At 38.6% G+C, this 20,826-nt stretch overlaps 1 protein-coding gene across 3 annotated transcripts in view; it reads right to left on the reverse strand.

The window, feature by feature from the left end:
- Positions 1-2,358: 2,358 nt before the first annotated feature.
- The window catches only part of TSPAN12 (tetraspanin 12), a 65,951-nt gene continuing 47,483 nt past the window's right edge, over positions 2,359-20,826 (reverse strand). For all 3 annotated transcript variants that reach the window (XM_004313167.4, XM_073809869.1, XM_073809870.1), the window contains exon 8: positions 2,359-3,968. In XM_004313167.4, the coding sequence (XP_004313215.1) occupies positions 3,663-3,968 (306 nt within the window). In that variant the 3' untranslated portion in view covers positions 2,359-3,662. The remainder of the gene's footprint in view (positions 3,969-20,826) is intronic.

A 20,826-nucleotide genomic window follows, 5' to 3' on the forward strand; every position in this document is an offset into this window, starting at 1 on the left:
GAAGAGCTGTGTAATGGATGTACCTGTCCCCCTGCCCCCAGCTTCTCACTTGGCTAATCCAGTTAAATTGCAGAAACACAAATCACTTCCCTTTCTGAAAATACTTCAATGACTCACCATTGAATTTACAGAACAAAGTCCCCAAAGCCAGATTTCACTCATTTCCTTTCCCATGGTATCTCTTCAAGCCTTCTATGCTCTGTCTAACCACATTGAATGGCAGGCCCTGCTCCCCAAATAATGTAACTTTTTAACCTCAGAGTCAGTGGCTCATGGAATACTCTGCACAAGCTAGCTAAGCTCTTCCTGACTCAGGTCTCCTCGATGTAGCTACCTTCATTCCACTGTCCTCCATCTCATATTCCTAGGCTGAGTGTTCCTATACTAATCTCATCGGTGGATAGCACGAGTGTCTCTCAATCAGATTTTACAGTGCTAGAGGACAAACACCGTCTCCTGTTGTCATCTCTCAATCTCCAAGGCCCTTTGAATTGACTGAGTCAGTTATTCTCACCAGTCTGAAAATAACTTATTACTTTAAGAAATGGTGATTTTTACAAAAGAAAGCTTTTAAAAGTATCAAAGAAACAGTTATTTGTTTGCAACGTACCCAAAAAGTGAATTCCCTCAACTCTACTATATTAAAGACACTTTTTAAAGTCCCTTGCAGTTTTATTATTCCAGGTGCACTGATACTATAAGAGGCCTTTGTAGTCCACTGCTATAAATGTCATTTGTTCCCAGTAAGCAGGATAAGTGTATGAGATGGTTGTCTAAATTAATGTTAACTGTTTTAGACAGTATTAAGTGAGGTAATATATCAAAAATGTAGAAATTTATAGGCAACACCAGAAAATCTACAAACAACAATTGCTGGAGAGGGTGTGGAGAAAAGGGAACCCTCTTGCACTGTTGGTGGGAATGTAAACTGATACAGCCACTATGCAGAACAGTACGGAGGTTCCTTAAAAAACTAAAAATAGAACTACCAGACGACCCGGTAATCCCACTACTGGGCGTATACCCAGAGAAAACCATAATTCTAAAAGACATGTGCACCCCAATGTTCACTGCAGCACTATTTACAATAGTCAGGTCATGGAAGCAACCTAAATGCCCATCGACAGATGAATGGATAAAGAAGATGTGGTACATATATACAATGGAATATTACTCAGCCGTAAAAAGGAACAAAATTGGGTCATTTGTAGAGACATGGATGAACCTAGAGACTGTCATACAGAGTGAAGTAAGTCAGAAAGAGAAAACCAAATATCGTATATTAACGCATATATGTGGAATCTAGAAAAATGGTAGAGATGAACCAGTTTGCAAGGCAGAAATTGAGACACAGATGTAGAGAACAAACGTATGAACACCAAGGGGGGAAAGCGGTGGGGGGGCTGTGGATGAATTGGGAGATTGGGATTGACATATATACACTAATATGTATAAAATAGATAACTAATAAGAACCTGCTGTATAAAAAATAAATAAAATAAAAATTTTTAAACGTAGACATTATTTATAATTTGGGCTTTTTTTTTTTTTTTTTTACTGAGCTCAATACAATATATGCTTGTTCTTTCTGTGACTATATGTCAAAAGAGAAGCAGCCAAAGTTGACTAATTATTCAAATAATTCAAATAACACTCACAGCTGTCAATTACTTGGGCATTTTAGCGAAATTATGGGAAGTTGAGTTGTTAAGGATATCAGAAAAAGAGATGCTTTTGGTTCTGACTGAGCAAGTTATCTACTCAATTTTTATTTAAATTATGGAAGAGATGAAATCTAGCAGTTGATTTCAAATATTGTATTCCTTAGACTCATTTTCTTTTAAAAATTACTTTAAGAAATTGGGATATCAAAACATTGAGAATATAAATTGACCTAAATGGGCATATGTTTGTATTGTATCAGACAGCTACATTATCAATTAGCTCAAAAGCCAAACTTGAACTGTAAATGGGCACTTCTTTGTCATTTCTCAGTGAAGGCACACACTCTTTTTTTTTTTTTTCCTGTACGCGGGTCTCTCACTGTTGTGGCCTCTCCCGTTGCAGAGCACAGGTTGCGGACGCGCAGGCTCAGCAGCCATGGCTCACGGGCCTAGCCGCTCCGCGGCATGTAGGATCCTCCCAGGCCGGGGCACGAACCCATGTCCCCTGCATCGGCAGGCGGACTCTCAACCACTGCGCCACCAGGGAAGCCCAAGGCACATACTCTTATAGATTACTTTTGGATTTTGGAAATAGTTATTATAACTTTATTCAATCATTTCTTCTCATATTTTTCCCCTTGCTAATATTTTTGAACGGTGGAAGTGCTTACAATGTATAAAAATTAGACACAAATTTTTACTCTTTAGAAAATATTTATTGACACGTTTTAATTTTCTTTCCATTTTCTGAGAAATAAACATAATACACAAAATACAGTAAAATGCACTTTTCCCATTTCAAATAAATATAGTTTACTCTTATAAAAAATTTAATAATCTGTGAAATTCACCATAGTATCTTAATCAGTGAAATAAGGCAAAGAAAATCTCTAGCTAAATTGTCACTTATTTTTATGATTCTCTCAACTTTTTGCTGGGGAAAAGGAAAACTATTCTCTGTAGAATTATATTGAGACTTGGAGACTGCCACTTCTTGTTTGGAGAAAGCAAAGATAAGTTCCTTTACAAAGTGTTTAGTGTCAAAAAGAGTCTCAGTTTGGCAGAAAGATAATATCCAGGTCTTTGCTGAATGAGCTAAGTTATATGTAAACTTTTTTGTTAATACTTCCTAGAGACCAGACTACATTCTGAATTATAATGATTCCTTTGTATCACACTAGTCATTTTTCAAAATTAGTGGTTAAGTATTTAAATTAATAGTTATGTATGTAATATAAACCCAAGACAGAATTTTAAAGCTCTATTAACAGGGAAGGTTAAAAACAATGCTTCTATAACAGGACGAATGTATCCATTTCACAATTGTTATGCTTAAAGTTATAAGAACTGAAATCTACTGAATTATACAGACTTAACACAGACTCATATACACATATATCCCTGATCAGTTTAAGACAATGTTTAAGTTTGCTCTTGTAAGTAGTAAGAATATTTTTATTAACCAGCAAAAATCATGTTTAGGTAGTCACCAATCTTCAGAGTGTACTTATGTATAGCCTATTTACCCTCAAAAGAATATATCACCAAGTAATAAAAGTCATTAGTACTGTCTAACTTCCTATGTTAGCAGTTATTTGGAACTTTATATACTAGCAAGCTTATGGAAGTGAATCAAATTTACTATAGCTCCAATCCCACAATAGCATGGCTCATTTACATGGATGCAGAAATGCTGGTCGAACTATGCCAAAGCATAAACCTCAAAGCATAACTGTGTCCAGTAAAAATCTTACACAGGCTATAAAGTGGGTATTACATCAGTCCTCAGCATCATAAAGGGCATCAACTATTGTCCAGGTGGTGCCTTATAATATATATACTTTTCCCACTTTCTTCTAAAGGCTGGAACATTATGTGCTTGGGTATCCTTTTATGGCAACATTTTTATTTCTACACACTTCTGAAACAGTTAAGTGTCTGCTCAAAAAATTCACAAGTCCAATAAAATAAATTTGTGGTTTTCTTCTTTGACAGTCTTTATAATTCCTCCATCTCAAAGTGTGTGTTGAAGCTGTTTGCCATGGATGTGTGTTCAAAGATCCTTGACAGGCTTGGTTTCAACAGTTCCACTGAGTGACAAGGCAGGTGCTGATTGGTGTCATTCTTCAGGGCCGTCATTTGGTCTGTCCCAGGCTCCCTTCTGTCATAGTAGAGAGCCCAGAGCAGAGTAATGGTGAGAATCATGGCCAGGATCTGTGTCACTCCAATGGAGATCCCCAGAAACCTGAGCACCTGCAGTTGTTTGGTTCCTCTCAAAAAAGAATACATCTTCTTCCCACAACCCTGTAAAAGAAAGAACACAGTCAATGTTACTTTGGATGTGTTACAGTGGGTCAAAATAGTGAAAACAAGTCATCTGTATCAGTTAGTGGAACCAAACGACTTGAGTTATAAACTTGAAGACAGTGACTCTCAACAGGGAACCCTTATGAGCAGCTGGAGGAGAGATAGAGGTGTGCACTCTTTGAAAAGCCTGCCCATGTGATTCTGAAGAGTCTACTCCTTCTGCTGGCTTCCCCACAATCTGAAATTGAGACTGGTATAAAATACAACATCTAGAGCAGGGGTTGGCAAAATTCTTTTTGTAAAGGGCCAGACAGAAAATCGTTTAGGCTGTGCAGGTCACACGGTCTCTACTGCTATCACTCGTCTCTGCCACTGTAACAGGACACAGCTATAGACAGTATGTAAATGGATGGATGTGCCTGGGTTCCAATGAAACTTCACAGATAAAAAGACAGTAGGCCAGATTTGGGGCTTAGGCCATATAGATGGATGACCCCCTGATACAGACTGATCGAGATTTTTGAAAATAATGTGTCATTATTATTATTATTTGTATTCACTGTTTGATTATAGCTCATTTGGTCAGACAGTTTTCCTTAAAGATCAAGAATGTTTCCCCAGTCTGTTGCTGAAACTTGCCAGTGAGTGGAAATCAATCTGTTGCCTTCCTCCTACTGCACACGTGTGCACACACTTCTGTCCACTGCCTGTAGCAGAAGTACACATGGGGGAATTTCTATCATGACACCAAGTTTTAATTCTACCAGGTAGGGGTTTGAAAGGTACCTTTAGCTCCCCTTCAGGCTAGAGACAGCTGACTTCAAAAGATTAGCAAGGTTTCTGTTTGTGCTTAGTTTTAACTACAAAGGCTAAGGAGTGCCTGTGGTAGATATAGAAGAGATTTCTGAAAGAAGAGGAGAGGAGGGGAAAAAAAGTTAAGAGAAAGAGGAGTCATGACCGAGGAAAATGGGGGGCAGGAGGAAGCAAAGAAAAGAAGGTAGAATGGGTCTAACAATTGTCATAAGTTACCTATTAGGTGATCAATGCATAGGCTACTTGCCCTGTCTCTAGTGAGCCCACAGCATAGAAAAGATAATTTACCCTTCAAAAGGGAAGCTGATTCTAAATTAAAGTGAAAAATCTAGAAAAAGTTAAAATTATAATAAAATTCACGAACTTTGAAGATTCTGAGATTTTTCTCTATTTGGACGATAACAAATTAGCCTGCCACAGTTTCATGGATGTTGCAGAAGACAGAGACAAAGGGCTTTATTACTTATAGCAATAGCAATAGCCAGGGTACATGCCAGTTCCTCAAGTCCCAAGGGCAACGTGAAGAAGGCCAGATGATGCCTGCACACACAGAGGATTACATTATGGGAAAGGAACCCCAAGCTTAGGGAACCCTAATATTTTATAATGGGCAGTAAGTGTACCTGCCCCTCATATTGGAGAGAGACATTATCTTCATTATACTAGACAGTAAACAAACCTGCCCTCTTCTCTGAAGGGAGACACCCTCTATCTTCAAGGCTGTTTTCTATGCAAACACCCTTGAAAAGACAGTCCAGAACAAAGGCAGCCAGTGTCTCTACTTGTAAGACACACACAAATGCAAGAGACCCATGGAAAATTATCTCCCAACAAGAACTCGACTTTTTGAAGCTTTTATTCTGAGTTTGGGATAAAAGTGACTCAGTGCTTACCCTGCTGAGGCAGTCACATGAATAAAAGGAAACTGATAATTATTAAAATAACTGCCTCCTTGTTTTATTCCCCAGATTCCATAAGTAACTAAATCAAGGAAAGCAAGACTATTGAATCAGTTGCTAATTTGTGCATTATACTGGAGGAGAGGAATGAATAATATGTAATTCTTAGATTTCCAAAGACACTGATCAGTAAGTGTACCCTCATAAGCCATTACTCTCAAGAAATAAAAATAATGTAGAATTAGTCACAGACCCATTTCAATAACTACCATTTTTGGTATACTATGTAATGCAAATTAACAGCAAAACGTTAGCAAAGTTTCATCAATTTCACCAAAAAGGAAGTTAAAATATTTATAATTAATACTACTTAACACTGGTTTAGTAAAATCACTTCTCTGGTCTTCATACCTATTTAATACACACACACGGTGTGTGCATGGGTGCACGTGCACATGCGCATGTGCGCGCGCGCACACACACACACACACACACACACACACACACACTGTGGGAAACCAAAATAGATGTCACAATCTCCGAAATTCAAATATTTTTCAAAGAGTTCCACTCAGGTAGTCTATCAGAGCCCATTCACTCTTATGCTTATGTGTAATTCCAACAAGCATCCTTATAGGACACCATATAGATCATGACCTGTAGAGTCAGAACTGTGAATTCAGATCCCTCCTCTGCTACTTATAAACTATGTGACTTTGGGAATGTTACTTAATCTCTCTGTGCTTCAGTTTTCTCATCTGAAAACATGAATGATAATAGTGCCTGCCTGTTTGGGATGTTGGGAGAATTCAATGAACAAGCACATTTAAACATTTAGAATGTGATCTCACATATGGTAAGAGCTCAGTAGGAATCAGATGTACCTGGTACGCCAGCCCACAGAAGATTAGAAAGCACAAATTAAAAGAGATGCAAAATCTATGAAAAGCAGGTATTAATGGACAAGAAGGAGTACAACACCTTTTTAGAGTATAAAGTACCAAAAGTACAGCATTGTGTCACCACTGATTATTAATGAAACAGTCCTTGCCCACAAGAGCCAAGGTGGAGGTCACTGTTGCTCAAGACAGCGATGTAACTATCCAAAAAGATTTTTGCCACTGAGATGATGGATCATGAGCCTCGTCACGAAGCAGAGAAATCTTTAACATAGTTTGAAAAGAGACAACCAAAAATACTTAATTAAGAGGGTTTAGCTTCAGACATTTGGGAAATTAATTTATATTAACTTATCATTTAACATCATTGCTAAGTAATGCAGCACCAGATCATCAAATCCATCTTTAAAGAAATTGATATAAAATGGCTTTGCATTGTTCAGTTGATTCCTTAACTATGTTTTCAGTATTTATTACAAAGATGGTTCTTTAATGGATAAAGAATCAGCATGCGATACCAATATGTTGGTAATGATAATAAATTCCACAATTAAAGCTAAACTACTCATGAAATACATATGCTGATGATTCAACCTTGTGAAATGCTGTAAGTCAATTATTGTTTGATTTCTACCTTTTCAGTAGTCCCTGGTGCTTAAATTTTACCCATATAGTTCTTCCTGTTGGTATAAGATCTCCCACCCCTTTAGACTAATTCACTCTAAGCTGAATGTGCAGAAAAGGTAATATTTTTTTTTAATCTGTGACTAAAACAAAGCAGAGATTGATAACTAAGCTACAGTCTACTGTGTTTCATATTTTGGCATCAGGTAAAGTCTCTTTCAATTTTATTTTAAACAATCACATTTACCCAAAAATACGGTACAGCAAATTATATCATCTAGGATGGTTTGGGAATGTGATATATTAGATAACACCGAATGTTCTAGAGTGGGAGGGGAACTTGGAAGTCAATAATTCAACTTTCTAACTTGTAAAAATATGGCTAAAAAGCACTTCTACAGTGCCATCCACAAAACTGGCAGAGAATAGTCTCTGAATAGTCTCTCCCCTACATAAACAATGAAAGCACTAGCAAAAATTGTGAGAATCAACTTTTTAGAACTCTGGAAATTAACCAAACACTTGCAGCAATCTGGGGAGCATTTATTCAAGAAAAGCACCTGAACCTCAGTAAGAACAAAAAGCTTTGTGGCACTTTAATTTGCCTTATTCCCATCTCCCCTCCCCAGCTCTGCAGGAGCCTTGAAAACAAACAGCCCACGATTATGGTAAAAACCCGTGGTCTGGCAGCCACCAAAGGCAACAGAATAGGGCTGGAGCTCCTTCAAAGCCCCATTCTCAGAGAATTGTCATTATTTGTCCTATCTGGTGGTTCCCTGGAAGAGCTCACTTGCAAGGCTGTCTTTATTTGACTCGACTTGCAGCTCAACCAGGGCGACAGCCTTTTCCCCTGGGGATAGTTGTCAAAAGCATTTAGAGGTAACTGTTCAACACTGAGGCTGCCTGAGGTAGTGGATAACAGTTGCACACAATGGGCTAGTCAAAAGTTTAAAAGGAAAAACTGGAGAATGTGAAATCCATAGGGGGTTTGGCAGAGCTCTAACATATTTGTGGGGATCTAGAAAGTTACACATGTGAGTAGAGCTCTGCTCAAGCCCAGGGCTGTGCACAAGCTCAGGAAAGACCTAAAAAGGCCCTAAGATCTCACTTCTGGTTAACCTTGAGGCTCTGTACACCCTTGGCAAAGGCTGGGAGACTTACTGGTTCCAGGTATCTAAAGGAAACTTCAGTTCATTCATTAAGTGACCACTAAGCTAAGTGAGCCAAGATTTCAGTGGCCACACAGGACAGCGAGTACAGACTTTACAGAATTAGTTCAGAAAAGTAATTAATGAACAAACACAAACAACAAACTTTGGGAAGGGGGGAGAATCTGATTTCCAAAGTTGCCACATTATATTATTTTAAATGTCCAGTTATCAACAACAACAAGAATTATAACACATGCAAAGAAACAAAAATGTATGGCACACACACACACACACACACACACACACACACAAAAGCCATCAAAAAAAAAAAAAAGCTCTTCTAAAGAAAAGGACTCCCTGCTTCACTAGACAGCCCTTTCCACACGTGGACAACACTAATTCTTAACAAGCATTTCCCTGTTGAAAACTGTCTTCCTAATAAGGATGCAGTAGTCCTAATTCTGCTCTTGTGACTTGTTTTCCATAAGGTAGAGAGCCATATTTGAAGTGTCATCACTTTCCCTTTAACCACTCGCTTCCCTAGGCTAAATATTCCTATAGCTCTGTCATGTTTTCCAAATATAGACACTTCATCATCCTGATGATTTCTTTCTGGATGGTGTTGATTCTGTCAATGTTCCTTTGAAAATAAAACTGATTTCTAACTCTAAAAAACTAGAAAATGCAATGAAATATTAAGACAATCCAGGCTGTTGTGAATGGGTTTGGATGCCAGTGAAAAAAGCTTTTCAGTTCCACCAGAAGAGTGGACATGGGATTGTATCAATCTTGCTCGGTCAGGACCTGGCCTCCTTAGAGATCACTGGGCCCGAAGATTGTCTCCCTGTTGAGGTGGGCAAGGGTCGTTTATTCAAAGCAAAGGTTCTAGTGAGACTCCTCAGTTTTTATAAATAAGTCAATCTTATTACTTCCTCATTTAGTTTACAAAGATAACCCCCAAACAAGACAGAATTTTAGTATTTAGTTTAGTACTGTTTGTTATCGGAATTCATTACATTATATTTTATTATTCTCTATCAGGAACTCCTCAGAAAGAGGTGTTATCTACAGATAATTTAAAATAAATGAAATCAATTGATGTCTCTAGGTACTCTAAATTGTATCCAAATGTCAAACCAGACCACCAAATTCTGCCACGCTGGAATGTATTAACCTGTGCCCCTGCGTATTATTTTCCACTGAAGTGTATTTTAATGTTACTGAAGAACACCATAAGAAATTTCTCTACAAAATTTGTGAAAAATAATATTGAAGATATTTTCCTAGATAACTTAGAGTAGTAGATATAAAATCCCACTGGAAAAAAATACTTTTGGATTTTGCTCCCTTTGAAACATTAGAATACTTGCCCTCCAAACATTCAAATGATGCAGGTGATTAGGTGCCATTTCACCTGGGCTTTCAGAAAGCTCAGGGGCAAATACGGAAGTCAACCACAGTTACCCCATTTGCCTTCACATGAAGCATATCTAACTACTCTTTCCTTCATCCTGACTTTCCATTGCTATTTATGTAGCTTTCCCTTCCAGTTTTATCAAGCTATAATTGACACACAGCACTGTATAAGTTTAGGGTGTACAGCATAATAATTTGATTTACATATATCATGATATGATTATCACAATAAGTTTAGTGAGCATCCATCATCTCATATAGATACAAAATAAAAGAAAAAGAGGAAACATTTTTTCCTTGTGATGAGAACCCTTAGGATTACTCTCTTCACAACTTTCATACATAGCACACAGCAGTGTTAATTATATTAATCACGTGGTACATTACATCCCTAGTACTTATTTATCTTATCCAATGCTACTTATTTGTATTATTCATCCATTGTATCCTTTTGTTGTAAGCTGCATTAAATCCTTTAATAAAAACAGATACAAAGTATAAATATATAAATAAAAGCACAAATCTCTCTACATGGCACACAATTTGATATTTCTTTGGTAACTTAGGAGGCATTGTAGAAACTTGCAGCATACTAGGTATCATGCTGAATTCCAATGAACTATTTACACAATTACTTAAAGTTAAGGATTAACTTTCCAAAAGAATATTCCTCTTCCTGAGAAGACAGTATTTTTCCAGATTTCTGTGTATAAAATAATTGTCTGCCTCAGCCACTCTTTAAATTCTTCGTAGAAGCAGCTCCAGGGTTTACTGTCCATTCTGCATCACCCTCTTTGAAGTAATTCAGTCTGAACACAAGTTGTGAGCTTATTCTGAGCCAGTCAAATAATCACGCATAAGGTTTACACTTTTTCAGTGTAAACTCGGAAGTTTTTGTTGAAAAGCAAGACACTAAGTCTAGAGAAGAAAAAATGGAAATATGTCTCTGTAATCTATTGTACTGTTCATAGATATTTAGTTGCATAAACAAACATTTCTGTTGAGTGGGTCAAAAGGGGAAATAGAAATGTTAGAGTTCAAAACTGCATTCCATTTCACAAAGGTTTTTTTATTCAAAATAGGAAGGAACAGAATTGCGTTTATTTGCTTTTCTCAAAATAAAATACTCTGAGGTGATTTATCCTGAATATGTTTTCTTCCTAGATAAAACCACATTAATAACCTCAGATAATTCAAAGGTATGAATAAGACAAGTTAGCCAGTCTACTTTACTTGCTGCAATATTAAAATTCTGGTCGACTGTAAATAACAACAGTACCTTTTTATCAGAGAAAAATCACTAAACCCCATATTTCCTGGAATCTATTTGAAGGCACGTCAGGATGCCTCATTTCACTTGAGGAAATTATACACTTGAAATTATTCTCTGATCTGTCTCCAAAATGAGTTTCTAAAATTAGAAGAACCCCCGTGGCTTTTCGGTACTCAATATTCACAAGCCACATCAAAAAATTAGGCAGACCTCTAATGTGCTTATGAAGATAAAGTATAAATAAAATCTAGGTGCCAATACATGCCAGTATTGATATTCCTGTTGTTGAGTTTTCATCATAAACATAACTCCCAAGTTTGAAATGACGTGTTAATTACCAGGTACAAATATATAATATTCAGACCTATTTATTTTAAAATTGAAAGCTGAGTGATAGCAGTTCATGAGTTCATGAGCTTTAAAGAGGTTGGAACAAAAGTTCTCCACTGATAATCATAAGCTCTGCAGGGAAATAAATCCTTCCTTAAAAAATAAAATTCAACAGCAAGTAATAAAATTTACTACAGGATTTTCTGTTCTCTGAAGAATAAAGTTAGCCAAACCCATACATGGGAAATGCAGTAGAAAAAGTCTTCATGTATCTCAAAAAACTCACATCTCATTTAATCCTCACAAGTTCCCCATTAGAGAAGCACAATCCTCAAGTTTAAATGACTGTGTTTATTGAACATGTGTCATTTTCACCAGATATGTGGTTATAGAGAAACTAGCTTCAGCAAACTCAGAAGGTGGTATTCTCCCTAGGGAGGTGAGGTCCAGGGGCAGGCATTCCCTGCCTCACTGAGCAGAACATGTACAAAGCCCTCATCAGACGTCTCTCACTGGGCCCTTCTGTCCCCTAAATATTTGTCCTTAAGAAGCGGGAAGGTGTGAAAACAAGCAAAGTGGGAAACCACATGAAGTCCCCAAAACCCTGACCTAAATTCTACCTTCAACCAACACAAATAGAACTAGAAAATGAGTATTTTCCTGTATTACTAGCAAAATTCTGGGCAATTTGGTTAGTTAAAAATCTAATCATAGATCACTAATTTTTCTATTTACTCTAATAAATATGTTAACAAGTTCCTGTTATTGTCATTAGCTACCACCATGCATTGAAGATTTGTGTTTATTATGTGCCTAGTGGTTTGCTAAGGGTTTCTTAAGTAGCTCTATTTATTTTTATAAAACCATAATGAGGTAGGTACTATTATTATCTCATTTAATAGACAAGAAAATTGAGGTTTAGAAGTGAAAAAAAATCTATAAACACTCAGCCTTCTCCTCACCATGTACTCCACATCTTGAAATTTTAGTGCCTAACTGAAGTATGGGCTTTGGAATCAAATAGATCTCCGTTTAGATACTTACTAGCTCTATGAAATTGGACTAGGTCACCGAGCCTCTTTGCGCCCCACATTTCTCATCTGTAAAATGGAAATAATAATACTGTACCTTCACAGAAATGTTTTAGGGCTGAAATGATGTAATGTATATAAAATACTTGCTCACAGAGTTGTGTATGTGTCTCCTATTTGAAAAATCCAATGTGTACTTTTCAATCCCTAATTTACTTTAACTCTCAGCTATTACTGTAGTAGATACTACAAACCTGCACTATTCTAAGGGTTGTAAACATGCTAATTCACTCACCAAACAACTTGAGATGGGTACTCTGGTTATCCTCACTTTACAGGTAATAAAAATGAAGCACAGAGAGGTTTAAAACTTGCCCCAGGTCACACAGCTAATAAGGAGTAGAGGGAAGGTTTAACCCAAAGAGTCTAGTTTTGGAACCTAGCCTTAGCATCTGAACCACGTTTCCTCACTAAGGAAAACTCATTCTTAGAATCCTCTCCTTCTTTGACTTTCAGGACACTGCTTTCCATTTCTTCTCTACCTACAATAGGTGCCTTCTCCACTGCCCTTATGGGTTTCCATTTCCCAACTTCTGTCCTCTGCTGCATACCTTACACCATCTCTTTGTGTGGTCTTACCTCCTCCTGTACATGTATTGCCTCATACACACTGATAACACCTGTAAACTGACAGTCCCCCCACCTGCTCTAGGCTGTTCTCTGCTCTTCACGGTAGGTGGCATTTTCTAGGGGAACACAGCCTCCTAGCCAGAGACCACATTTTCCAGCTTCCCTTGCAGCTAAGCACAGACATGTGAACCAAGAGAATGTGAGCAGAGGTGCTGAGGGCAGAGCTTCATGTACTGGACGTTCTCCTTCCTACTTCCTCCTCCTCCCAATTGACTGGAACTGGAGGAAAACAGGGGCAACTTTGGAAGACAGGTGTCATAAAAGGTGATGCTATCTCACCCCTGGGTCCCTGGGTGAACTTGTGCAGCAGGGCTGCCTGGCAGCCTGGACCAGCTGAGTGGTGCATGAGAGAGAAATACGAGTCCTACCTCATCCAAGCCACTGTATCTGGAGTCAGCACTTTCCTAATTAGTGCACACAAATCCCAGATCTCTGGCTGAGTTCCGTCTCCTGAGCTTCATACTTCCTACTGGGTTTCTGCACATGGAGGACTTGACAGGAACCTTAAACCCAGCATTTTCAAAGTGGAACTAATCAAATCCTATCACTCCCCTCAATGAACAGCTTTCTCATCTCTCTAGGGTCCAAGTCAATGTCAGGTGTCCTTGTCCTTGCACCTTCCCTGTCACTCACTCCCCACACCCACCCCAATCATCATTCAGTTCATTCTCCCTCTTAAATATCTTTCATATTCATCTCCTTGCCCTCCTCAGTGGCACACCTGAATTCCAGCCCTTACAATCCCTCACAGTGAATTACCTGCACAGTTTCCCACCTGATTTCCCCCCGTCAAGACCCAATTCTCACCTCAACTTCTGCTCCACAATGCCGACCTAATGATTTTTTTTTTTTTTTTTTTTTTTTTTTTTTTTTTTGGGGTTTGCAGGCCTCTCGCTGTTGTGGCCTCCCTCGTTGCGGAGCACAGGCTCCGGACGCGCAGGCTCAGCGGCCATGGCTCACGGGCCCAGCAGCTCCGCGGCATGTGGGATCTTCCCGGACCGGGGCATGAACCCGTGTCCCCTGCATCGGCAGGCGGACTCTCAACCACTGCGCCACCAGGGAAGCCCAACGACCTAATGATTTTTCAAGCACATATCTAAAGTTGTTACTTTGTGCAGTACTTTTTCAGGTCAAAATATTATAATGGCTTTCATATCAGTACCTTCTAAAGGCAAAGTTTGCAAGTCTCTACTAATAAAGCACAAGAGGAAAAGTTGCTTGAATACTGAATAGGTAACAGGAAGCTCAGAACTGAACTATGTTGAGAAAGAGAATGAAAGAAAAGAAGAAGGCATTTGTATACCTGAAGCAAAACTGGCAGAATAGTTCAAGGCCTGATTAGATCAAGCGAAGCTTGAATGTAAAAGGGATTCATCCCCCCTCCACCAAGACCAAGCTCCTCCTACAGGGCTTCAGATGATAAAACAGATATCACCCCAAGTCCGAGTCAACCTGATCCCTGCCAGCAGTTACGGAGGAGATAATGAAGTCAGCAGAGAGGCACGAGGGAGGGTTTTGCCTTTATACAAAAGAAAACTGAGAATGGAACTTCTTAGGTATATTCCATCTAAATAACCCCTGGGCTTGAAAGCTGCCTATGGTTCACTATCTGGGCAGGAGATTCTTTGTGTGTTTATCTGAGAATAGAGCTTCATTATTAATAAATCAGAATCCCATGGCACCTCTGTTCTCAGTTTTACTTTCCTAACCATGTTTCAAATTTGTGAACCTGTTTGTCACTTCATTCGGCAACTACTCACAGACTTCAGGATAAAATGCACGCGTTAGCAGGATATACAGGGCTCTTCATGAGCCAGCGTCTGCCCTGTCCAGCCCTCCTCACGCCTGTGCTCCCGCTGTGCTGTCTCGCTTCCAGCTCTAACTCTGCACCATTGCCTCTGCCTGAAATGCCCTTTTGGGCCCCATACCCCCCAAATGATTTCTGCAACTGGCTAACACCTGCTCAGCTTTAAGATTGGAGGCCCAGTGAACTACTACCCGCTCTGTGGGCTCTCACTGCACATCTCAATCGCAAAGACAGTGGCAATGAAGGACTGCCCACCCAGTGTCAGGCTCCTTCCTGTGTCCCAGTCAAGATCATCTCATTCCTACCTCTTCTTTTAGCCACTGATGTGAGGATCATTTCTATGCAGATGTGATCAACCTCACATCAGTGCAACTGGATGGTACCTGGCCAGGGGCCTAAGCTGTTACCTCTTGCTTCCTGCCTTGGGCTTCTCTTTCAACACTTGCCCCTAATTTTGTTTGTTTGGGGTGTGGAAATTTACTTGGTCCCAAGAAGAATCTCACTAGCAGCTTAAGAGCTGGATTTCCTGGGAGAAAAATAATCCATCCCACAACTAGGTAGAGATTGCCATAAGGCCACACCCCCATTTCCCCACCATGTCCTTTTGTACCCACAGTACTCTGTCATGTTTCTTCCTCTGGCTCAGAAGTGCTGAGATAATATTTCTATGTGTAGGATGTTGTGTGTGAAAATTATAAAATAAAAGTTGTTTCTATTAGTCAAAGCAGACATATAGTACTGACTCACCTTCCTAATTCTCACAAAGATGATGACAGGGGAAGAGTGTTAATAAAAAGTGTTGAGAGCTGAGATACTTCCCCCCAAAATTGTACACGGATTATAAAACAAATACCGTTTGCCAAGGACAGCAGCATGCAAAGGAGATGGGTGAAGAAGGACCTCCAATCTGGGTGAGGGCTGAATTCTTAACTCTCAGCTCACAGAAAGGTTAATACACAAATGAGAGAATAAAAACCTCAGACAAGCCATCCCACACGGTCACCATGAGCTGCCCCCAGCTTTAACCTGGGGGAGCACCCCTGCATGTCCATTTACTATCTGTGAGCATTGGAGACCTATACACACCATCACCATCTGGGTTCTTCATCTGGCAAGTCAGGACTCAGAAAGATCACATCCCCTTCACATTCACACCCCTGCCCTCTTCCATCTCTTTATTTGTATGTAGAGGTTTCCTGTTACTCAGAAAAGAAATAAACAACCTTCTAAAGAGGCAGAAATGGCGTGGAGCAAAATCATTTGCCGCAAAGGAAATTATTAAGAGTATTTGATATTCAAACCCAATACGCCATGGAACATATCAAGACTAAGCCTCCAAAGAACAAGTGTCCCAAAGGCACACAGCTTCGTAGAAACCATCTTTCTGTCCGGCCCTTATATAACCTCTGTGAATAACTATTCTGAAGAAGCAGTCAATCTCTTTTAACAGTAGTTTTTCTCCTAACTACAAAACAAAGAAATGTGGTTTTGGAAGCATATTTTACTTGACTCTCTCCCTCTCGGTTTTACATTTTGATTTGGTCCATTTGAAGTAGGGCCTGTTGTGAGCTTGTTTACATCCATTTATTTTTCTTGAGGTGGCATACAGAGGAGGAAAATGCCATTTCAGTTTCTTTGAGGAGGTGTTTTTTTCTTCATTTCCTACCTGAGAGCAAACACTGCAACTATTCCCTACAACTGTGGTTCTTCACACTTTTAGGTATGGAGCCCCAAGAAAAGCTGATGAAAGCTATAGATCCTACTCACTGAAAAATGCATATAAAATATCAAAAACAATTTCAACAATACCACTTTTCTCTTGAAGCCCATCCAAGAACACAGGTCCATGGGCAAGGGGTTAGAAGTCCCTGTTCTACCAAAACTTTTTTTCTACCAGCCTTCTTTATTCTCTCTCTCGTCTTATTCTCCAGTCAAGTCTAGAACTTTAGTAACTGGTATGATGGAAAACTCGGCAGGTGAAAGAAGGAAAAGACGCATCTCAGTCTTGTATTTTACCAACTTAAACTCTGAGTCTGAGGTTTTGCTGAAGCCAAGTCTCACACCCACTGTTTAGACAGTGTGGTTACACAAACAGTCCCAAATTGCAGGGTAGGAAGCAGTCAGGAATCGTTGGTCCAGGCCACCTCCAGGGGGGCTTATACACTGCAGTTCCCTAGGCTAAAAAAATACTCTTCAATGGATCTTTGCATGGCTGGATCCTTCTCACCAACTGGTCTCGGTTCAAATGCCACCTCCTAAGACAGCCTGTTCCTAAACATCCTATCTTAAATAATTCCCTCACCAATAAAGCCATTCTTTAGCACATGACCCTGTTCAGAGTCTTCAAAGTGCTTACCGCCACCTGAAATGATTTTTTATTGCTGTTTTTTTCTTGTTAAATGTCTATATCCCTACCTAGAACATAAGTTATACTGGAGGAGAGTTTTTTGTCTGAAACATTTTCCATGGTATCTTCAGCGTTCACAATAGCACTTGGAACCCAGGAGGCATTCAAAACTGTTTGAATGAATGAATGGGATAGAACCAAATTGAGGGTCAGAGATAGTTTTATAGATTTTTAAATCTATACTTCTATACAAGATTTTATACAATCTATACTTTTAAATCTATACTTTTATACAAGTGGATAGCTCATTATGGATGTTTGAGGGGCTGTGTGCCAAACCCAACAATACCACTGATGGAAATGTTTTTAAAATGTGCGATTGTTGCTATATTTCCGCTCTGTCATTTTTCACAGATTTCAAATATGTCATAAAATATGACATATGGGTCAGGGACCATGCAGGCCACCAGATGGTTGAGAATGATTTATTTCCTTGATTTCAGACTACTGAAGAAAGACTACAGGAAGAAAGTCAGTTCTTATCTCTAAGCTTACAGAATATGAAAGATAAAAGGGACCTTGAAGTTCATCTAGTCCAGATTCACTCTTAATTTAAAAATCCATTCTACCCACCAATGACATAGTTATCTGACCTTGACTTTAATATTTTTAGTGATGAGACACTCACGACTTTACAAGAGAACCTTTCTCACAACTGGACGGATTTTGATGAGCAAGGTTTTCCGTCTATTGATTCAAAATTTCCTTCCTGTAACTTCTGGCCCTTGGAGCAACAATGAATAAGTCTAGTTCCTGTTCGGAATGATGAACTTTGAAGACCTCTAAAATATCTCCTTTCAGTACTTGCTACTTCAGAATAAATTTCCCAAATACCAACAGCTGTCCCTCACTTGTTCACCCTTTCAGACCCCTCATCTTTCAGGTGGATGATCTCTGGGCACACTGCAACGAGGAAACGTATGTTCTCCTGGGCAAAGTGGAATTAAGTCTTATTTTTAATGATGGATTTAATTGTACTTTTGCCATAAAGCTACTAAGTGATCCACTTTTGTAAGTCAGCTATGCATATAATTATGCACTATGTTACCAATCTCAGCATCTGTTATTAATTGTAAAATGCAAAAGCAGATTACTCTCATATAATGAACCTCTGTCTCTGCTGGAAGTTTGTCTAAAGAACATCTTGTCACTGATAATGTCAGCTTGCTTTTCAAAGTCTTTTGATGAAAATATGAGAAAACTTTTAAAATAATATGGGCCATCAATTTGCACTTGCACAATAGTGTGGTTTCTTTTAATCTTAAAATTCATGTCACAAGCAATTCTAGACATCCTGAAATTAAAGTGTCTCATTATGAATACTACTAGCAAAAGTGAATTGCATTTTTAAACAAAAAAATTTTATTAAATGTTTAATTGACTGCCTTTCAACTAAATAATAAAACTGAAGTGAATCTGTCCATACTCAGACTTTGTGGGAAGATATGGTAAATTCATTCATGTTTTGTCATTCTCAGGATCAATATTGGTTATAATCATGTTACCAGTGTTGATCACTAAAGAAAGTAGAAATTATTACATATGTAGCCCAATAATTCCCCATATTGACTTGCTACTCCTAAAAACTAACAAAGGATTAAGTTCACACTAGGAAAGTGGATAGGTTTCAATTCACATGTCAACACTTACATCTATACTGTAATCCTCTGGGGTATTTTGGTTTTGGATTTTTCTGCAAAATGGTTTATTATCCCAGGAGGAGGCTCTCCCTGGGGCTTACATCTTAATAAATAAATGTCTGTCTGTAATCATCTGTTTTTTAAAACCTAGTGGTAAGTTATGTATTTGAATATCCACAATTACATCTGCATCTAATATTATCTTAGAAATATTAAGCTTGGTTTCCTGTTTTATGAAATCAATAGGACTTTAACTGGTGAACTTGTTAGGTGACCATCCCTACTACAGTCACCAACCAATATTTACCTTTCACTCAGAAAAAAAAATGTAACATAATCACTGCAGAACTCAGAGACACTGACTCAATAATTCTTCGTTTAATATACAATATCTTGTATATTCCTTTTCATTCAAAGCCAAAATGCTACTAAGCATAATATGTTTAAAATGATAACATCCAAATACAATACTTCCCAGTAGTGTGAGGCACGACTATAAGTATTTTGATTATCTTTTAAAGTAAACACCTGAGTTATTCAGTTGCTTCAACAATTCTTGTTATGAGATAAATTTCATCCCCTCTAAATTCATATGTTAAGTCCCTAATCTCCAGTACCTCAGAATGTGATCTTATTTGGAAATAGAATCCTTGCAGATATAATTAGTTAAGATGAGGTCATACAGGAGAAGGGTGGGCCCCTAGTCTAATACGACTGGTGTCCTTATGAAAAAGGGAAATTTGGAGACAGATGCAAACAGGGAGAATGGCATGTAAACACAAAGGCAGAGATCTGGGTGATGCTTCTACAAGCCAAGGAACACCAATGATTCCCAACAAACCCCCAGAAGCTGAGGCATAGATTCTTCCTCACACGCCTCAGAAGGAACCAACCTTGCTGACACTTGATCTCAGACTTACAGCCTTTAGAACCGTGAGACAATAAATATCTGTTGTTTAACTTACTCTGTGGTACTTTCCTGCCCTAGAAAGACTAACACAATTCTGAATCTCTTAAAGATATTTGGCACTCCTCTTTGTGGCCTGCCTTCAGAGGCCAAAGCACTTCATTTTGGGTATCCTTAAATGTGGCAAAGGCTTGTCCTCTAAGATGAACTTTTTAACAGTCAAAAGTCATTCATCTCTAAGACATGAATGAAATGAAACATTTGTGTGGGTAATCCAGCATCATTTTCAAATTCATTAATTTACACTATAAATTAATACAACTGATTTTCGAGCATCTCTACAACTGGCTTTGGCAGACAGCCTAAAAGACGTTTTGAACAATGACAGTATTTCCAGGGAAAATCAGATGTGTGTGTGTGTGTATGTGTGTATTATATTATGAATGATATAAATTGTTACTTTATGTTAATATGATTTGTGGTACCCAGATACTTGACTGGTGATGTATCTGGGAAATGATCCCAGCCCATCAGCCTGAGCAGCTTCCCTTCCACCTGATTCACATTTTGAGCTTCCATTCTAGATCAAGACTACAATGAAGCCTTCTATAAAGATGGAACTGTCTTATATCTGTGTTGGCCTACACAGGAACTGCTAGTCCCAAGTGGCTGTTGAGCCCTTAAAATGTGGCTAGTGCAACTGAGGAAATGTAATTTTTATTTTATTTTATTTTAATTGAATAGCCAATAGCCACTTGTAGCTATTGGCTACTATACTGGAATGGTGTAGTTCTAGATTTTAATTTGAAAATAGGATTTCTCTGCTAACAAAGTTTGAAAATCACCATTAAAGATGAAGGAATAGGAAAGCTTCTGCTAACAAAGGAATAACAGATGATTCTGATGAATTCTCCCGGAAAACATAAACATGCAAGTTTCTTAGCCACTTGATAACTGACTTTAATCCC

This window comes from Tursiops truncatus, chromosome 9 (assembly GCF_011762595.2).
Source record: "Tursiops truncatus isolate mTurTru1 chromosome 9, mTurTru1.mat.Y, whole genome shotgun sequence".
NCBI lineage: Eukaryota > Metazoa > Chordata > Mammalia > Artiodactyla > Delphinidae > Tursiops > Tursiops truncatus.